Source organism: Pezoporus wallicus, unplaced genomic scaffold (assembly GCF_028554395.1).
Source record: "Pezoporus wallicus isolate ANWC-B61680 ecotype Strahan unplaced genomic scaffold, APGP_CSIRO_Pwel_v1 contig_7265, whole genome shotgun sequence".
Lineage (NCBI taxonomy): Eukaryota > Metazoa > Chordata > Aves > Psittaciformes > Psittacidae > Pezoporus > Pezoporus wallicus.
Window position 1 is genome coordinate 1,050,599 of NW_026635568.1, and position 16,419 is coordinate 1,067,017.

Sequence of the window (16,419 nt, forward strand, 5' to 3'; positions counted from 1 at the left end):
TAGCATGGTAAGAAACATTCCTCACTACAATGAGCTAATAGCTTAATGGAATATAAATTACTGTAAAGGATGTAAGAAACACAAGGCAGGAAAGGAAGAGGAGAGAAAATTGTACTGGTAACAACATGTACTTCCAAACTATGTGCGTAATTATGTCATTTAACTTTCTGCTGGGTTTGGGGAGTTTTCTTCATGTCATTGTTCTCCTCTTTATGTAATTATGTGGTTGTACTTGACTGCACAGTGGTAAGCAAATAACACTAATTGCTTTTCTTATTGGATGGTAGTGGACTGAAACCATGACTTCTGTTTATCAGCTCCAGGTAATAAAAATTGTATGAAAAGGACTATTTCAGGCAGTATTAGCACCTTTCATCTCTGTTTTTTGTAACAAAAAAAGAAGGTCTGACAGGCAATGTAACAGTGAAATCCTTCTGCTGAGTCAGATCCTCAGTTTTAAACTTACATAAGTGGCATGGATTTCCATATTCCTTCTCTCCTTTTGTATGCCTGAAGCTCAGACAGGAGAATGACTGCTCCTCACAGTACCTTAGTGTGGAAGCCTCAATGTCAAAACTTAAATATGAAAAACATCTTCATATACCCACTGTGGAATAATTAAATGCCGTGTTAAGTCAGCAAAGCAGGGTCTGCTATCAAGTGCCACTGAAGACCCTATGCTGTACAGGGGCATGCTCAAACTTTTCTATTTCTTGGAACACTCATTAAATAAGAATTTGGCCAAACAGTCAGTTTCTCATTTTCAGAAAAGTAACTTTAAATACATGGGGGGGGGGGGGGGGGGGGGGGAAGGAGTAATTTAATTACTACAGAAAGTGTAATTATTGCAGCATTTCAGTGCCATTTTCTGACTAAAACTCTGGTATGTTCTGTGATTTCTCAGGCTGTTACTTGCAACTGTATGGTATAAATGTCTGCTAAAATCCCAGAGGTCTAGAAAACTACAACTAATTTACTAGAAACTTCATCTGGCAAGTTAGCATTTATGTCTATAGCAGAAATATCAGTAGTGTATTTACAAGTCAAGTGCTATGAAAAGCAAGTTTAATGCTCACAGATGGCATGTTCCTTGTTGACCATTTGAACCTACAACAGATGTATGGCCAGTTTCAACCCTGTGGATTGTATGCTCTCAAAGCTGTAATGGTTCTTTGTTAAAAATGAAAAATACATATAACAAATACTGATAGAAAAAAACCCAAATATATTAATAAACAAAGACCAAAGAGGAAACAAGAAGGTGAGAAACACAGCAAGTTAAATCCAGTGTACGTATTTGTAGATCAGATGATTAGATGAGCTACCTGACAGATGCAGAATGTCAGGCAGAATGGGAAACTGAACCTCCTCCTAATTCTTCTCGGAGGAGTGCCTTTACAAATGGGTTTCAGGGTTACAGAAAACATTTAAACAGCAAACCATTTGCTTTCTTTTCTAGCTCACGAGTACCATTTCAGGTTGAACAACATGTTTTGTTTGATACAAGTGTAGGGTTTTGGTTCCTCCTCCAAAACAAGAAGAATAACATTTGTTTTGGCCGTCTTCTGTATTGCTTCCCTCCCTCTTATTTGGCTGCTCAACTGAAAAATCAATTACTTGCACAATCCTACACCCATTCTCCATTGACCTACTTTCAGCAGGGTTCCACTCCACATCCACCTGGGTTTGACTGCCACAGCAGCAGAAGCTAATTCGGCTAGAACATCCTGTAAGTCACTTACAGCATTGAAAGTCATCTTTCTGTGCTTCCATCCATGAGGAAGCCTTCTCCTGGACACACTGGCAATATACAGACAGATAGGTGGTCTGCAAGATGGGTAGAAAATGAGCTAACAGGCTGCACTCAGAACGTGGTGATCAATTCTTTTTAGTCAGGCTGGCAGCCTGTCAAAAGTGAGGTTTCCCAGGGATTGACACTGGTCGTGAACCCTGTTCATCTTCACAGTGACCTGGATGATGGGATTGAAACCACCTTTGCCAAGTTCGCTGATGACACGAAACTGGATGGTGAAGTGGACACATGAGAAGGGAGAGCTATCATATGGAGAGACCTGGATAGGCTGGAAGAACGGACTAGGAAGAACAGTGTAAAGTTTAACAAAGACAAGTGCAAAGTCCTGCACATTGGACAGCACAAACAAAGAGCCCAGTACAGGCTGGGACCTGTGTGGCTGGGGAGCTGCCTTGCTGAAAGGGATCTGGGGTCCTGAACAAGAATCAGCAGTGTAGTGCTGCAGCATTGAAGACAAATCAGATTCTGGGCTGCGTCTACAGGGGTATTACTAACAGGGACAGAGGTGTGATCATCCCACTGTATTCAGAGCTTGTCAGACTGCACCTGGAGCGCTGCATCCTGTTCTGGTCCCATTTCAAGAAAAACACTGACAGACTGGGTAGGGTCTGAAAGAGGGCCACAAAGATGATCAAAGGGCAAGTCAACCTGCCCTGTGAGGAAAGACTGGAGGTAGGTCTGATCTTCCTGGAAGAGAGAAAGCTGGGGGGCAGGGGGCTCATCACAGTCTTCTAGCACTTCAAAGAGTGACTACAAAGAGAATGGAGGATCTCTCTTCACAAAGAGTCAAGTGGAGAAAAGAAGGGGCAAAATGCATTTTTACAATCGGAATAACCAACCGCTGGAACTCAGGGACATGGCAGAGCCCCCCATGCGGGATAGATACCTCACCTAGGCTCCCTCCCACAGAGAGTTGGATCTTTCCAGTTCCCTTCCAGCCTGAGCTGTTCAATGGCTGTGTGCAAACAGGCACGGGCTCCAAGAGCCACCTTCAGCAACATCTCCCTGAAGGAGCTGAGCTGACCAACCTAAGCTTTGCACTGCCAGCATAGACATGTATGTAATGCACTGCAGTTCTGAGAGTACGTTGGTACCCTTAGAAACAGTAGTGCCAGTAACAGAGCCCTGGGGGCACGCAGACAACTGCCCAGGCAGCTCCCCACGTTCATCGAGCTTGTGGGAAGCGTATTTAGTGCGGTACTGTTCTTCTTGCGATGAGCACCGGGCCCACCCGAAAAAGCGCACGAGCTTCCCCTTCGTGGCCAGGAGCTACGGGCTAGGTGTGGAGCTAACGGCTGTGCCTGGGGAGCCACCTCACGGCTCTCTAGATGCTCCGTGACCTTGGCAACTGGGGGCCGCAGCGCGGCGGCCCGGAGCGCTTCCCGCTGGGACACACCGGCCCGACTGCTCCTCACAGCCCACAGTGCCCGGGCCAGCAGCGCCTGTACGAGCCGTGGCGCCGGGGGAAGAACAAAAGCGGTGAGGGCTGCGCGGGAGGCGGTCGGTGAGAAAAGGACCTCGCGGCCAGAACGCTGGGCCCGGCCCTCGGCGCGGCCTCCCAAGCCCTCAGACATCAAAGACCGACGGAGGGAGGGAGGGAAGAGAGAGGCGGTGCCGGGACAGCCTCTAGGGGCGGTGACGGGCGCGCCCACTGACCAATCACTGTGCAGGCAGCGTCCGATGGGCATGCCCACTGGCCTATCGGCTCACCGAGCTCGCCCCCGCCCTGACTCGGAGCCAATGGTGGCAGCGGTGGCCGCCGGGGAGGCGTGCCCCACTCCCGGCGAGGGAGGGGTGTGTGCTGTGGGGGGCCGGGGCGCAGAGCATCTTTGGGGCTCGCTGCCACCGGCCTTCAGCCCCGTTTTCTCGCTGCCTGTCTCCCCCCCTCAGCGTAGCTGGGCCGTTCCTCCCCTCTCTGTCGCGGCCATGTCGTCGCCGTCGTCTGGGGAGCGGTATGAGGAGGAGGAAGAGGAGGACGGAGCCTACGAGAGCCAGGCCAAGCGGCTGAAGCCCAGCGCCGCTGCCGAGGAGGGCGAGATCGAGTACAGCGGCGCGGAGGAGAGCGAGAGCCGGCGGGACAAGCCCCCTGCGCCGCGCGGGGCGGGCTTCTCGGGCGCGGTAAGGGACGCGGCGGCGGCCGCCGGGGAGGGGTCGGGGGGGACCTTCCATCAGGATGCCGCCGGGGGGAGGGTGCAGGCGAGCCGCCCGCCCCACCCCGCACTCCCTCCCCTCCCGTGGGACCAGGCTCGCTTCGCTCCCCGCCTCATTCACCCGCGGCGGGCGGCGGGCTTCATCGCCGGCCACGCCGTGCGCCCGGGGCTGGAGCCGGAGCCCGCTGTCCCTGATCCCCGGGCATGGAGGCGCTTCCGGTGGTGTGTGCTCCCCCCGCGCCTTTCCCGTAGTTGGGGGAAGGCGGTGAGGGAGCCGGGCTCGGTCCCGCACTCCTCTCCCTTCTCCCCGTGGCGGGCGTGCTCAGGGTGTGCGGCTGATTGTTCCTGCCGTAGTTGCCTGGGGGAGAGGGACTGAGCTCCGCAGTCTGCTGGGGCTGCGTGGTTTGGGTTTCACAGGTCTGAGATTGCCTCTGTTCCGTGGGCAGCTTGTTGCCTCCTGGGATATTGCCATTGCAAGTTTTGTGTTTGCCCTGTTGCTGAGTGTAACTATAGAAACGTAGAGCGGAGGAAGCAAGCGAGGCAGAGCGTTTCTTTCATCCTTCTGTTTTGCCGTTGTGTCTGGCGGCATATGGCGACAAGGTTGATCATAAGTGATTACCTCCTTTTAAAAATCATTTGTATTTTTACTCCCCCGAGCAATGTTAATAAGCTGGTTCAGTTATTTTTTTGCCACATACCTTCTATTCTGCATGAATCTAAGTATCGGGATAGTCCTTGACCCGTAAATTTGGGCTAAGAGTACTTTTGTGGCTGCTGCTTGATTTTGTTTTTTTTTTAGCCAATTGTCCAGCTGATTTTAACCATTTTTCTTCTTGATGGCTCTTTCTGTTTCTTACTTGAAAAAGCAAGATCAAGAGAGCATTGGTTTAATGGCAGACCTTGTATAGAACAGCTCATTTCATGATTTTATAAAAATGAACTTGCTTGGCGCTGGGATAAGGTAGCATCTCTCAAACTTCTTGATGGGGAAGGTACCTGCTAAATTAGTACGAAAGGTTCCTGATAAACTGCAACAAAGATATATATCTGTGTTACAGAATTACAACATATCTATTTTAATTCTATGATTTCTTGTGACAAAGCTTTGTCTCTGTTTCAGTCAGGGTTTATCAGTGGGCTCTGTCTTAAAGGTCAGTTGTCAATGACATCCATATGCTTGCTTAAGTTACATTGAAGCTTTGTCATGTAGGGGAGCAGGACATCACACAGTGTTTCAAATAGGAACAAGATACTGCTCTTGCCTTTCCTCTCCTGCGGTATTTTATGAAATCAGCTAGTTCTTACTTTTTCTTCTTTTTTCCCCCTCCCCTCATTCTGGGTTCTGGTTCACATTGTCTTCGTGTTGACCTCAGTACCTCAGTTTATCCCAGTTAATGTGCAGAGAGGCAGAAGTTGTCTTGATGATAGAGATTAAACTACTTCCTTAAGAATGAGCTATAGCATCAAGTGAATATATGAGAAATGAACAGCTGAGTGCTTTTGTTAGTAATTTTATGTGGGGCATTTAATAGCAAACTGCTAGCATTTTCAATTAGTTAACGTGAATTACAGTTTTTTTTTCTCTAATAGATTAAAAAGTGCAGGAAACTTATTTATTCTTTGACATATCTTAATAATTTCTCTCCAGAGAAATGTTCTTATCTTAGAAAAGTTGTATGCAGTTCAGGGTGAAGATATGTAAGATGAAGGTAGGTTGAGAGGAAGGAAGAAGTGTAAGTATCCTGGGTTGCTCAGAAGGGAGAAGAAAAACAGCAAGTGGAGTGGGAGGAACTATAGGGGGTGGGGAATTAGAAGGAAAATGGGGAAATGGATGATCAGGGTAAGAACAGTGGTAGGAATCTGGTGTCCTCACTGTTGTCCATGTCCTGTCCCCTCCCCACTGCCAACATGTGTCCTAGAATAGTGGTGAAGTGTACACTCATATGGATTATATACTTTCTTTGTATAAGGCCTGTTCTGTGGTAGGACCTGCCAGCAGGTTGGTGGGGTCTTCCTGCTGGGCTGTATTTATTATTTATTATTATTGTGGCATTTTCCTATTCCTCTGGGGTTGCTTCATTGGTTTGAATAAGCCCTTTGTGTCTCTAAATTATGTAGGGTTTTATAAATGCCTGCCTAGGAATCTTCATGCAAGATACAGGTGGGAAAACCAACATTTATTTTGCTCTTTTCTTCCTCTGTTTCCAGTCCTGTGGACACTCCTCATAGCCCAGAGCTGTACCCTCTTCCCCATGGCTCCTGTCAAGGCTGAGGAGCATGGAGAGCCCGACAGACCAGAATGTTGACTGGGGTAGAAGCAGGAGGTGATCTTACAGAAGTATTTTGTGTGGGAGAGTATGATTTGGAAGAATTGACTTTTACAGAGCCTATGTTGAGTATTGGTGAAGCTTCAGCAGAGGAGTTGGAATTGTGGTGTAGCATAGCATCAGGACATTGGGAAAATGTGGGTCAAGAGCTGTGTTTGGAGGGTCTTTCAACTCCATCCACTCTTCCTCCCTTAGACTTCAGTTTTGTTGATTAATGTATTTATACAACCCGTTTTTTCTTCGACATCCATCTGCCTCACTATCTCTAACATACTTGCTCTTAAATATGTCTATGAAGCAGGGAAGGTCTATTATCCCATTTTTACTGTTGGAGAAGTGAGATGTGGTGTTTACATACACAAACATAACTATCTTATCTTGCGGTAGCTCGTCGGAATGTACTTGACGCTTCTCAGCTACTCTGCTGTAACTTCCCGTATGGGGTGGTTTTGCTTTGCAGTAAATGGAAAGAAAGCAACCCGCTTTGCAACATGCTTGCTTCATGACTGTGGCAGGCAGTTGTAACAGCAGCTAGAAGGCAGTGAGTTCAGATCTTGACCTATTTTGCAGTGACATATTCATATATGCATTTCTTAAATGAAGTACATTCTAGAAATTGGTTATGGAGTAAGTGTAAATCATCCCCTCTCCTTTGTCCTCCATCAAAAAAGTAGCTGTTACCTTCAAGCTAGATGAGGTGGAATCTCCTGATGATGCCATGGGTTGTGTGAGGTTTTGTTTGTTCAGTTTTTGTAAAGGGATATCCAGATTGTGCTGAGTAGAGAAGAAAATAGAGTATTTTGGTTGGCAGGGACCTACAGCCATCATCTAGTCCAACTGCCTGACCACTTTGGGGAATATTCAAAATTAGCAGAAGGGGACAGAGTACAAGTATTCCATTCTGTAGCAGTTGTGGTCATTGAAAGGACACAATCGTAGAGAGTACCAGGAAGAGGTATGCATTAAACAAGAGAAACAATACCCCAAAATCACATCCAAATCAAAACTAAATTGCCAGGTAGCCTTCCAGGATATAAGGTGTGATTAACTGTAACCCTCAGGTCCCAAAACAAACCAGCAATAACAGCTATATGCAGGATATACAAAGCTGGTATATTCTTCTACTGCCATAGAATCTGAACTTGTCTTTTTTGCTTGGTTGTTCTGAAACTGTCTTGCTTCACTGTGTACTGGAAATAAAGTCAGTGCAAAGCTACAGGAATTTCAGGTGGCGCAGAGAGAGGAGTCTCCTGTACTCTGTAGGGAAGAGACAGAACTGCTAAAGTGAGGCAGATGTGTGTGATCAGTAGAGATGATGTATGATGGTAAACAGTTTCAAAAAATGCCATCATCATGTACTGCAACTGGTATTTGAAGAGTGTGCATGAGATGCTGTGTGTCTGCTTATGAAAGTTTCTTCATCAGACCATCACCAGTGGGCAGAGCTGAGATTACTGGGTAACGTGTTGTATCCTTTCACCTTACCTTTATAGTGAGGTAATTTTAGTTACCCTTGACATTCTGCAAGGCAGTTGAATGATCAGTCCATAGTTACGTATTAATGAAGTTTGGGGAACTTGCATAACTAATAAGAAACCATGTGGGGCTCCCCACCAGTTCTGTCATATTTCTAAAAGCAATTTCAGAGCATTTAAGAGGGGTGCAGTGAAAGGAAAAAGTTGAGAGTGAATAAGATAATCTGAATGATGAGAAGTAAAATAATAGTATAGGTACCTGAGCGGAGGAAAGATGCAGTGCTGTCCTTTTGCAGTAAGGAGAAAAAGAGGAAGAGGCAAACAGAGAAAGGGTAAAGGAGCAGATGGTCCAAAAAAAGGTAGTAGTGACTAATAGAACTAAGGTGAATATACTGACTGGAAAGTGTCTGGAGGAAGGATAAAGGATGCATTGATGTGCAAACAGCTGGTGAAAAATTCTCTAGTCTGGAATTGGTGAGCAGGAGAAACATCATCCTGGAGCCCATGATGAGATGACTTTCTTCCTTTTTGGAATGGCAAATCAGTATTTGTTAGCAAGAAACCAGTGATATATTTACAGTTTTGTCTAGAACTATGTAGGTCACCAAAGAATGGATGTTCAAATGCTATAGCTGCTCTTTGAAGTCTCCTGCAGTCTTATATATGTGAAGTAACTTGTTTGTGCTTCAACTGCTTGGTTATATCAGCACTTCGTGCCTCAGCTCTCTGCAGAAGCTCAGTTTCAATGTTAAGCATTTTTATGTTCTAGCTTCTTTTTGTGGTGGAAACTTTTTTTGTCCTGGTTACCGGACTTGAGCATTTAGAAAGGAAGTCTGTTTCCGTTATCTATTAAATGATTGCATTTTCTGTCCAGCTAATGATTCTTCAAGAAATTGTTACCGAGCTTTCAGAAGCCCTTAAGCCATACGTATTAATGGATGCAGCAGTGACGTTAGCTAAACTGTTCTTCTGGCTTTGGTGGGGCACAAGTGTCGTTGGAGTTTTGCATGGGGCTTTTGTGCCATTGTGGGGGTTGGCATTAGTGAAAGACTCCTTTGTGAGCAGAGAAATACTGCTAGTTGTTAATCTGTATGTGAGCAGATGCTTTGATGTAACCTTTGTCTGTGTGCCAACTGTAGCACATGGAGTTTTCAGGGTACAGTGACCATGAGATTTTGGCCAAAATCCTGTATTTTTCATTTCTGGGAAGATATTACGGCAGCAGTTGGATGAGTTGTATACATTCTGACCTTAGCTTTGGAGGTGCTTTAGATTTACAGACAGGTTTGATTTTTTTCATGTGGTCTAGTGGTTTTATTTCTCCTTTTAGAGGAAATCAAGGATCATTCTAGATTTGCTTGCTGCTGCGGCTCGGTAGCTGCAAAACTTGTTTGACGATAGTGCGTATGTCTGCCCTTCCTGAAGACTTCTTCCACTCAAACATGTGCCTGTGGCCCATGTTCATGTCTTTCACTAGTATGCTTTGTGAATGTTAGTTTGTGGCTTCCTGGTTCAGGACTGGCTTATGCTTGGTTCTTGTGCTGCTGTTTGCTGCTGCTGGTTAGAAACTATTTTGAGTAAAGCAGTGCCTTCTGATTTGGCCATTTATAACATCAGTGGTTTTACCTGTGTAAATTAGTTTTTGAAACGCTATGTGGATAAGTCTTTAACTTCACGGCAAGTGACTGAGATTTCACTGGCGTGTATTAAAGTAATAATTATTATTATTATTTTATTGCATGCTCTTGAGCTTCTGTGTGAGTTACTTACCATAGCACCAGTGTTGTGACTTTCGATTCTTGCTAAATCTCCTATCAAACAACACCCTACTAATAGATGCTTTCTGTGTGGTGTTGTGAAAGAAGGAAATTTGGCTTGGAAAGCCAAGTGTTGCTTTAACTGCAAAAGAAAGCAAAATTTGTATCTGCTGATGGCTCAGAGAATAATTCCAGTTACAAAATTGCAGACACCTCTGTGTGCGTGTCATTTGTTATAATGGATTTGAAGATGCAAGTACAAAAGTCTTAATTTTTGAGAGAGTTTGTACTGTTAGAGGGAGTTATATCTTCAGTAGGCAAGCTTAAATGAACTGCTAATAAATAAAAATACAAAGGGATGTGCATGACAAAGAAACATGAACTGAAACTATTAAGAGAAGATTGAACTGAAAAGGGAGGAAGCGAAATACTGTTGTGTTATGATCCACTCTCTAAAAACTTTGACTTGATGTATGGAGTGCCAGTGAAGTAAGGTGGCTCTTTGTAGTGTGTCTTTGCTTCAGTGAGAAAATCTTTATGCATATTTGCCATCTGAGGAGACAGAAATATTTTTAGGTGAGATTCTTGAATGCATTAAAGAGAAGAAAACAAAAGAAAAGAAAACACGTAGCCCTAACGTTAACAGGGATCCTAATATAGTAACAAGTCTGCAGGGCAATGAATAATTGATTTAAGAGCTTCTGATTGTTCTGTAGGCTGTAAATAAAGTAAAGATGCCTGCTATCATAATGTCTTAGAGTAATAGACTTTGCAGGAAAAACTGGTAATTATTGTTAGTTTTCCTTTGGAAATTTCCTTCCTTAGGTGGTTCTTTAAGCTTTAAAAAGTGTGTATGTGGGTGAAGAACATATAAGCTGAAAATAAAAACCTCTGTGTGGTTCTGTTCCTTCCACAATTGCCAAAATATTTGCAGTTCAAAGTATTAATCTTTTATGACTACTTAGATCACTGCTACCGCTGGAGACCTCAGATGATTAATTAATTCAGGATAAATGTTATCTTATGCAAATATCACTAGTGGTGTTCTCCCACAATTGTCACAGCTCTTATTCAAAGAAAAGTGTTGCCACTTCATGCTTTCATACTGCAAATGAATCAAACGTAAGCTAAGTTAAAAAACTTTACACAGCGGATTATTTGATGTCTGATGTAGTTTGAAGTGCTGGCTTTTGGTTCAAGCAGAATGGTCAAATCCCTTTTTAAGGAATTAAAAACGTAATTGCTTTGGGAGAGCTGTGAATGGAACACGGGAATTAGACACACAGGACTCAATTTGTAGTTATCTGGAATGTGTTTTTTTCCTTGAATCTGTAGCTCAAACAGAAAGGGAAGAGAGGAATGTCTGTAGCAGTAATAGCAATCATTGTGGTTACTCAATTACTGGAGCTGAATGCTCCTTTGTGCTACAAATGAGAATCTCTCTTTCTAGTTCTAGAAGATGCTACACTACTTCTTATGAAAAAGTGAAAAATCAGCAAGACTTGGGCTGTTAGATCAAACACATCTAACAGGCGTAATTGCTAAATTTGAATACATGATGTTAACGCCATTACAAAATGTGGGTGCTGGTGCTTACGGTATATTTTAGCGGGTTTTCTCTAATCTTTCCTTGTTTTTTCCATTATTTGCTTACGTTCTTTCTTTTTTTTACCCCCATGTCTCAGAATGTATAATGTAAATTTCAGCCCTACTTCAGGCTTTGCGTGGAAAGGTGAGCTGATTCCAACCCAAATTCTTCATTCACACAGAACCTAGACTGAAGTCACAGCAGTAGCTCTGAAAAATGTTTATAGTGGGAATTCTGTGTGGTAATGTATGGCAGCTGAATCTGTTAATGGTAGGCAACCTTGAGGTGAAAAGAGAGGGCATGCCCATGGGTACAGAACCGGTGAGGTTTTATAAACATGTATTAAGAGTGTTCAGAATTAGACGGGAGCTTGGGTTTATTTCAAGTGTAGCACGGAACAGGTATTTCTTTCTGTACTGTGGGGCACCTCACCGTGTATATTAGAAAAATAATCCATTTTCATTTAGTTTACTCATGGCTCTTTGCTTTTATCCCCCAGCCTGTCACAAACAAACAAGCAGGAAGTGTGTCAGAAATATTTTAGCTGTTGTGTATTTTTTTGATGCTTTTAACAAATAGCGTAGATCTCCTGCAATCCAACCAAGTGTTAAATGGCCTTTTTTAAATTAGGAAAATCTTGCCTGTGCTAGCACATTGACTAAATCTGCAGAACGTTTTATTTGAAGTAGACCGCAGCAACTAAATTTGGCAATCCGTTTGGAAAGAGATGTTAAATTATTTAAAATATGCTTGGATTGTACATTATTTAGATGGCTGTTTCTGGACCCAGCAGAGTCTGCCAAGTTTTAGTTAATTTTAATTGATTTTAGTTAATTTTAGTTAATGACGGCAGTATTCCTCGTTCTGTGTTGAATTTAAAAATCTTTTTGTTGCTAGGATGCCGGGGGAAGTCATCACAAAGTCTCCGTTTCTCCCGTTGTTCATGTCCGAGGGCTGTGTGAATCAGTTGTGGAAGCAGATCTTGTGGAAGCTCTTGAAAAGTTTGGAACCATATGGTATGTCAAGCAGTGTAATGTCATGTCTCTGGACAAGTTGTGAGCATTATTTAAAGGTCACTTGGACCTCTTTATGATAACTATTTGAAATCCAGAACTTAGTTAATAGTAAAGCATTAAGATTTTCTAGCTTTCTGAAGATTCTGTGTTTCTGCATATGCTGAGTCTGGTCAAGCAGAGTTACAGCTGGCTACATGTGTGCTCTGAGATTGCAGTAGTACAGTCTAGTCCTGGCCTTAATATGAGCTCTAGGTTAACTGAATTGCAGAACAGCACAGGGGTGATTGTATGGGTATAGGTGAATATACCAAAAATAAGGATGGGCCACAGAGCAGATGATTCTTTTTCCTATGGTTTTGTATGGAAGAGTGTTTGTGATATGGTAGAACCTTCAGAATGAGATGATTGTTCAGAGAAAGCCCATGCGAAGGTCTTACAGCCTGAAGATTCCTCATCTGTGAACAAAATAGTAAAGGTGAATGGGTAGTTCTGAGTGCACCTTTTTGGAGTCATGCATTTCTTTTGGAGTGAACGCGTGTATTGAAGTGAAATAGGGTATTGTAAATAGGGCAACAGTATTTTTCCGTGGTCTTAATATTCAAATAATTGAATTATGCTTGTATCAGTATTTTTTAAAATAAATAAAATTAAACAAGGACCAGCTTGTTCAGGAATACAAATAAGTACATGTAGCCTGGAAGTTTTACTTTTCAGAAACATAATTAACTGACAGAGCTTCTTGAGTTTGTCTGTCTGGATTTGGTTAGCTACAATACTTCTGTTTATTTCCTCTACGATAGTTTTGTGTCAGAAATAGTATTTTAAATTCCTTAGCAACAGCAGCAGAAGTTTAATGTATCATCTTTGAATGTGTTTTATAATTGGCATTTACTTTGATCCTTTACTTCAGATGGCTTTAGCAAGATTTTTTTTAATATTGCAGGTTTTATAATTTAGTAAATATTTAAATGTTTATTTTATTGTTTGAATATTTTTATGCATTAAACTTTTTCATGAAAACAACTCTATTACTTATTTATCTTATAACTTAATTTCTTTGTTTTGTGCAAACACTTTAGAAATGTGTTGACCAGGTTTGGGAAGTGTGAGCAGGGAGACCCACCTTCCTTTTAGTCCTTGTTAGGCATTGTTTAGAAAAAAACATGTGAGACTTACAGAACTTTGGATTTGTTTTGAGTAAGCGGATAGGAAAACTTACTGTAATGTTTCTCTCACCAGTTATGTCATGATGATGCCGTTTAAGCGCCAAGCTCTGGTAGAGTTTGAGAACGTAGAAAGCGCAAAGAAATGCGTAACATTTGCAGCGGATGAGCCTGTGTACATTGCTGGACAGCAGGCTTTTTTCAACTACTCAACAAGTAAGAGGATTACTCGGCCAGGGAACACTGATGATCCATCTGGTGGAAATAAAGTTCTTCTGTTGTCAATTCAGAACCCTCTCTACCCAATTACAGTGGTATGTTTCTTCTTTTTCTTTCTTCTTCTTTATAAAATAATTAAAGGCAGGGAGCAGCAATCTCATACATTATTACCATTGTTTACCATTTGTTAAAATGATACGCTGTTAATTTGAGTCAGGAATAAAATAATGTACCAAAGGTTTCCACTACCCTCACAAAAGTAACATGCATGCTCTAGAAAAAAGGTTTTCGAGGGTGATTCAGTCACATTGTACACGTATTTTGCAATACATTTGAAGTCTTCAGTGGTCAGGATCTTGAAATGTTTTAAGTTGATGTGTGCTTTGGAAATATTGCCAAACGTGTTGCCGTAATATTGAGAATGTCATTTAGTTTTTAGGCTCTGAGTGGTGTACGTTTAAGTAGCAAGTAACTTTTCCAGTGGGAGGCGTTATTTTATGCAGTCCTTCATTCTGAAGTATTTCCTTTGTGGGAAGTTGAAACCTTTATTTGTTGATTATCAACTTGAGTTTGATGGAATCTTCCTCACTTTTATTTGGGTTGATACATTCTGCTTTTCAGTATTTCAAGTAATGCCGTAGATGCAGTTGTATCCTAATTTATTGTCATCTGTTTATGGCACACGTGCATTTTTTTATGATACAGATTATGATTCATGCACTGAATGCTTATATTTTTCATAGAGATCTTATAGTACACATTGAAAGGTACAGAAATATGTCAGGAAAAAATTGCTGTAGGCAGAGTTGTAATTCTGTGATACAAGCGTAAGTTACTTGTTCTTAAGGAAATATATGGGATAGTATGGATCAGTCAAAGTGTTCAGGTTGTGTGGAACCATGTAACTTAAAGCAAGCGTTAACTTTTGTTTAATGTGACATATGTTATGGCAGCAAATTGATTGAAACTTAATATTCCTAAAATTGCTTCAAGCAATCAGTCCCACGTCATGCTTTTTGCTTCACTGTATTGTGAATGTTGATAGGTTTTTGGTTGTTGATTCCTTAGTGGATGCTGGTTTTTTTTCTCCTGACAGTTTTCTCTATAGAAAAGCATGGCAAGAATGAGGTGTTTTTTCATCAGTGTTTAAAAATATACCTGCTTTGAGCTATGGGAACACTTCCACTGGAAGTTGAAGTATTCTTTCCATGTGACTATAATACAAATTTTGGAAACTGAGTTTCATTCATGCATTTGAAATTTGGCTTGCAGAAGCAACTGAGTTGAAAGTAGATGCTTGAGGAAACTGATAGCAGAAGCATCCTTATGGGCTGGGAGAGCTTCATGGAAATGCTGAGGATGAAGCCTGTAGAACTGCAGTTGCTTTTGAAAAACAAACACTACCCCCCTCAACCTCTTCTTTTCTGCTGCCCCCAGCTGTTTGTCTAGAGTATACCAATGATCACTAGGGGCATCCTAGCACCACATCATAAGCCTGGCCTGAGGTGCAGAAAGGCGAGCTTTTCTCCTTACTGTTTGGTTCCCCTGCAGCACTGAAGATGGTCTTGAATTTTATTGGTTCCTTGCAGTATAGACAAATGCTGGTGAAAGCAGTCTTAACAATGAGTTTGCATTGATCTAGTTTCTTGTCAGAAGTTTTCTCTGACTTAAATGAAGAAGCACAGCAACCACTTTGCAGTGTCTTTGATTCAGGTGAATAAAAATGAAATTTTCCTTTTGATAAGCCGCCAAAGCTTACATCATAGACTACCCCCAGCTACTCTTCTGAAAATGAACATGAACAATTAAAAAAACCCTTTCAACCTTATGAAATGAAATATTCTATAACTACAGCGTCACTTTGTCTCTCTTCGCTTTGGTGAAACTACTGCAATTCATGCTTTAAAGGGAGCATAGGTTGAGACATGGATGGAATTACTGGGTTTTAACACAGTTAAAGGTACATGTTTAATGTTTGCATTAGTACTTGTAGTGACAGGACAAGGGGTAATGGGTTCAAATTTAAACAAGGGAAGTTCAGGTTAGATATAAGAAGTTCTTCCCTGTGAGGGTGGTGAGGCATGGGAATGGGTTGCCTGAGGAAACTGTGAATGCTCCATCCCTGGCAGTGTTTAAGGCCAGGTTGGACAGAGCCTTGGGTGACATGGTTTAGTGTGAGGTGTCCCTGCCCATGACAGGGGGGTTGGAACTTGATGATCTTAGTGTCCTTTCCAACCCTAACTATTCTATGATTCTACTTCTTAGAGGATTTTTTCCATTTTTCAGATTTGACTGCCTGTACTGTATTATTCCTTAAAAATGCTAATAATGAATGTATAAATTGTATAGGGAAAATTATAAATGAAAAGTGAACAAGCCTTTTCTTTACTCCCTGGCATTTAAATGCCAATGCGAGAAAATGTTCTGTGGACCTCTTGTTTGAAATGTCACATCTGACTAAAACATTTTTTTCTTCTTCCTTAGGATGTCTTGTATACTGTGTGCAACCCTGTTGGAAAAGTTCAGCGCATTGTTATATTCAAGAGAAACGGAATACAAGCGATGGTTGAATATCCTTTTTGAGTGTGATTGATTTTTTTTTTCTGTAGGTTTTTGACTGCAGATGCCATAAATACTGTGTAATTTTGAGACCAAATTATTTTTTAGTTTCTGTGTAAGACATGATGATTTCTGTATGTCTGCAAGCACTTAAACATTTAATCTTTATAGGAAAATGATGTTGTCAACAATAGTCTTGATAACCATGTTTATAGGTGGCCCTAAGGCAGGCATGAAATGTTCTTGGTTTGATAACACATTATACACAAAGCTTCATGGCCTCTGCTGGTATTGATACTCAAGAAATGGGTGAGGGATTGCAGAAGTGCAGTTTGACTTCTTCAGACTCCTC

The 16,419-nt window shown here is 42.1% G+C and overlaps 1 protein-coding gene across 1 annotated transcript in view; it reads left to right on the plus strand.

Annotated features, from left to right (window-relative positions):
• The first annotated feature begins 3,683 nt into the window (after positions 1–3,683).
• The window catches only part of HNRNPLL (heterogeneous nuclear ribonucleoprotein L like), a 28,048-nt gene continuing 15,312 nt past the window's right edge, over positions 3,684–16,419 (plus strand). The window contains exons 1-4 of the mRNA XM_057396902.1: positions 3,684–3,931; positions 12,008–12,126; positions 13,366–13,603; positions 15,993–16,078. Coding sequence (XP_057252885.1) covers positions 3,740–3,931; positions 12,008–12,126; positions 13,366–13,603; positions 15,993–16,078 — 635 coding nt within the window. The 5' untranslated portion in view covers positions 3,684–3,739. The remainder of the gene's footprint in view (positions 3,932–12,007; positions 12,127–13,365; positions 13,604–15,992; positions 16,079–16,419) is intronic.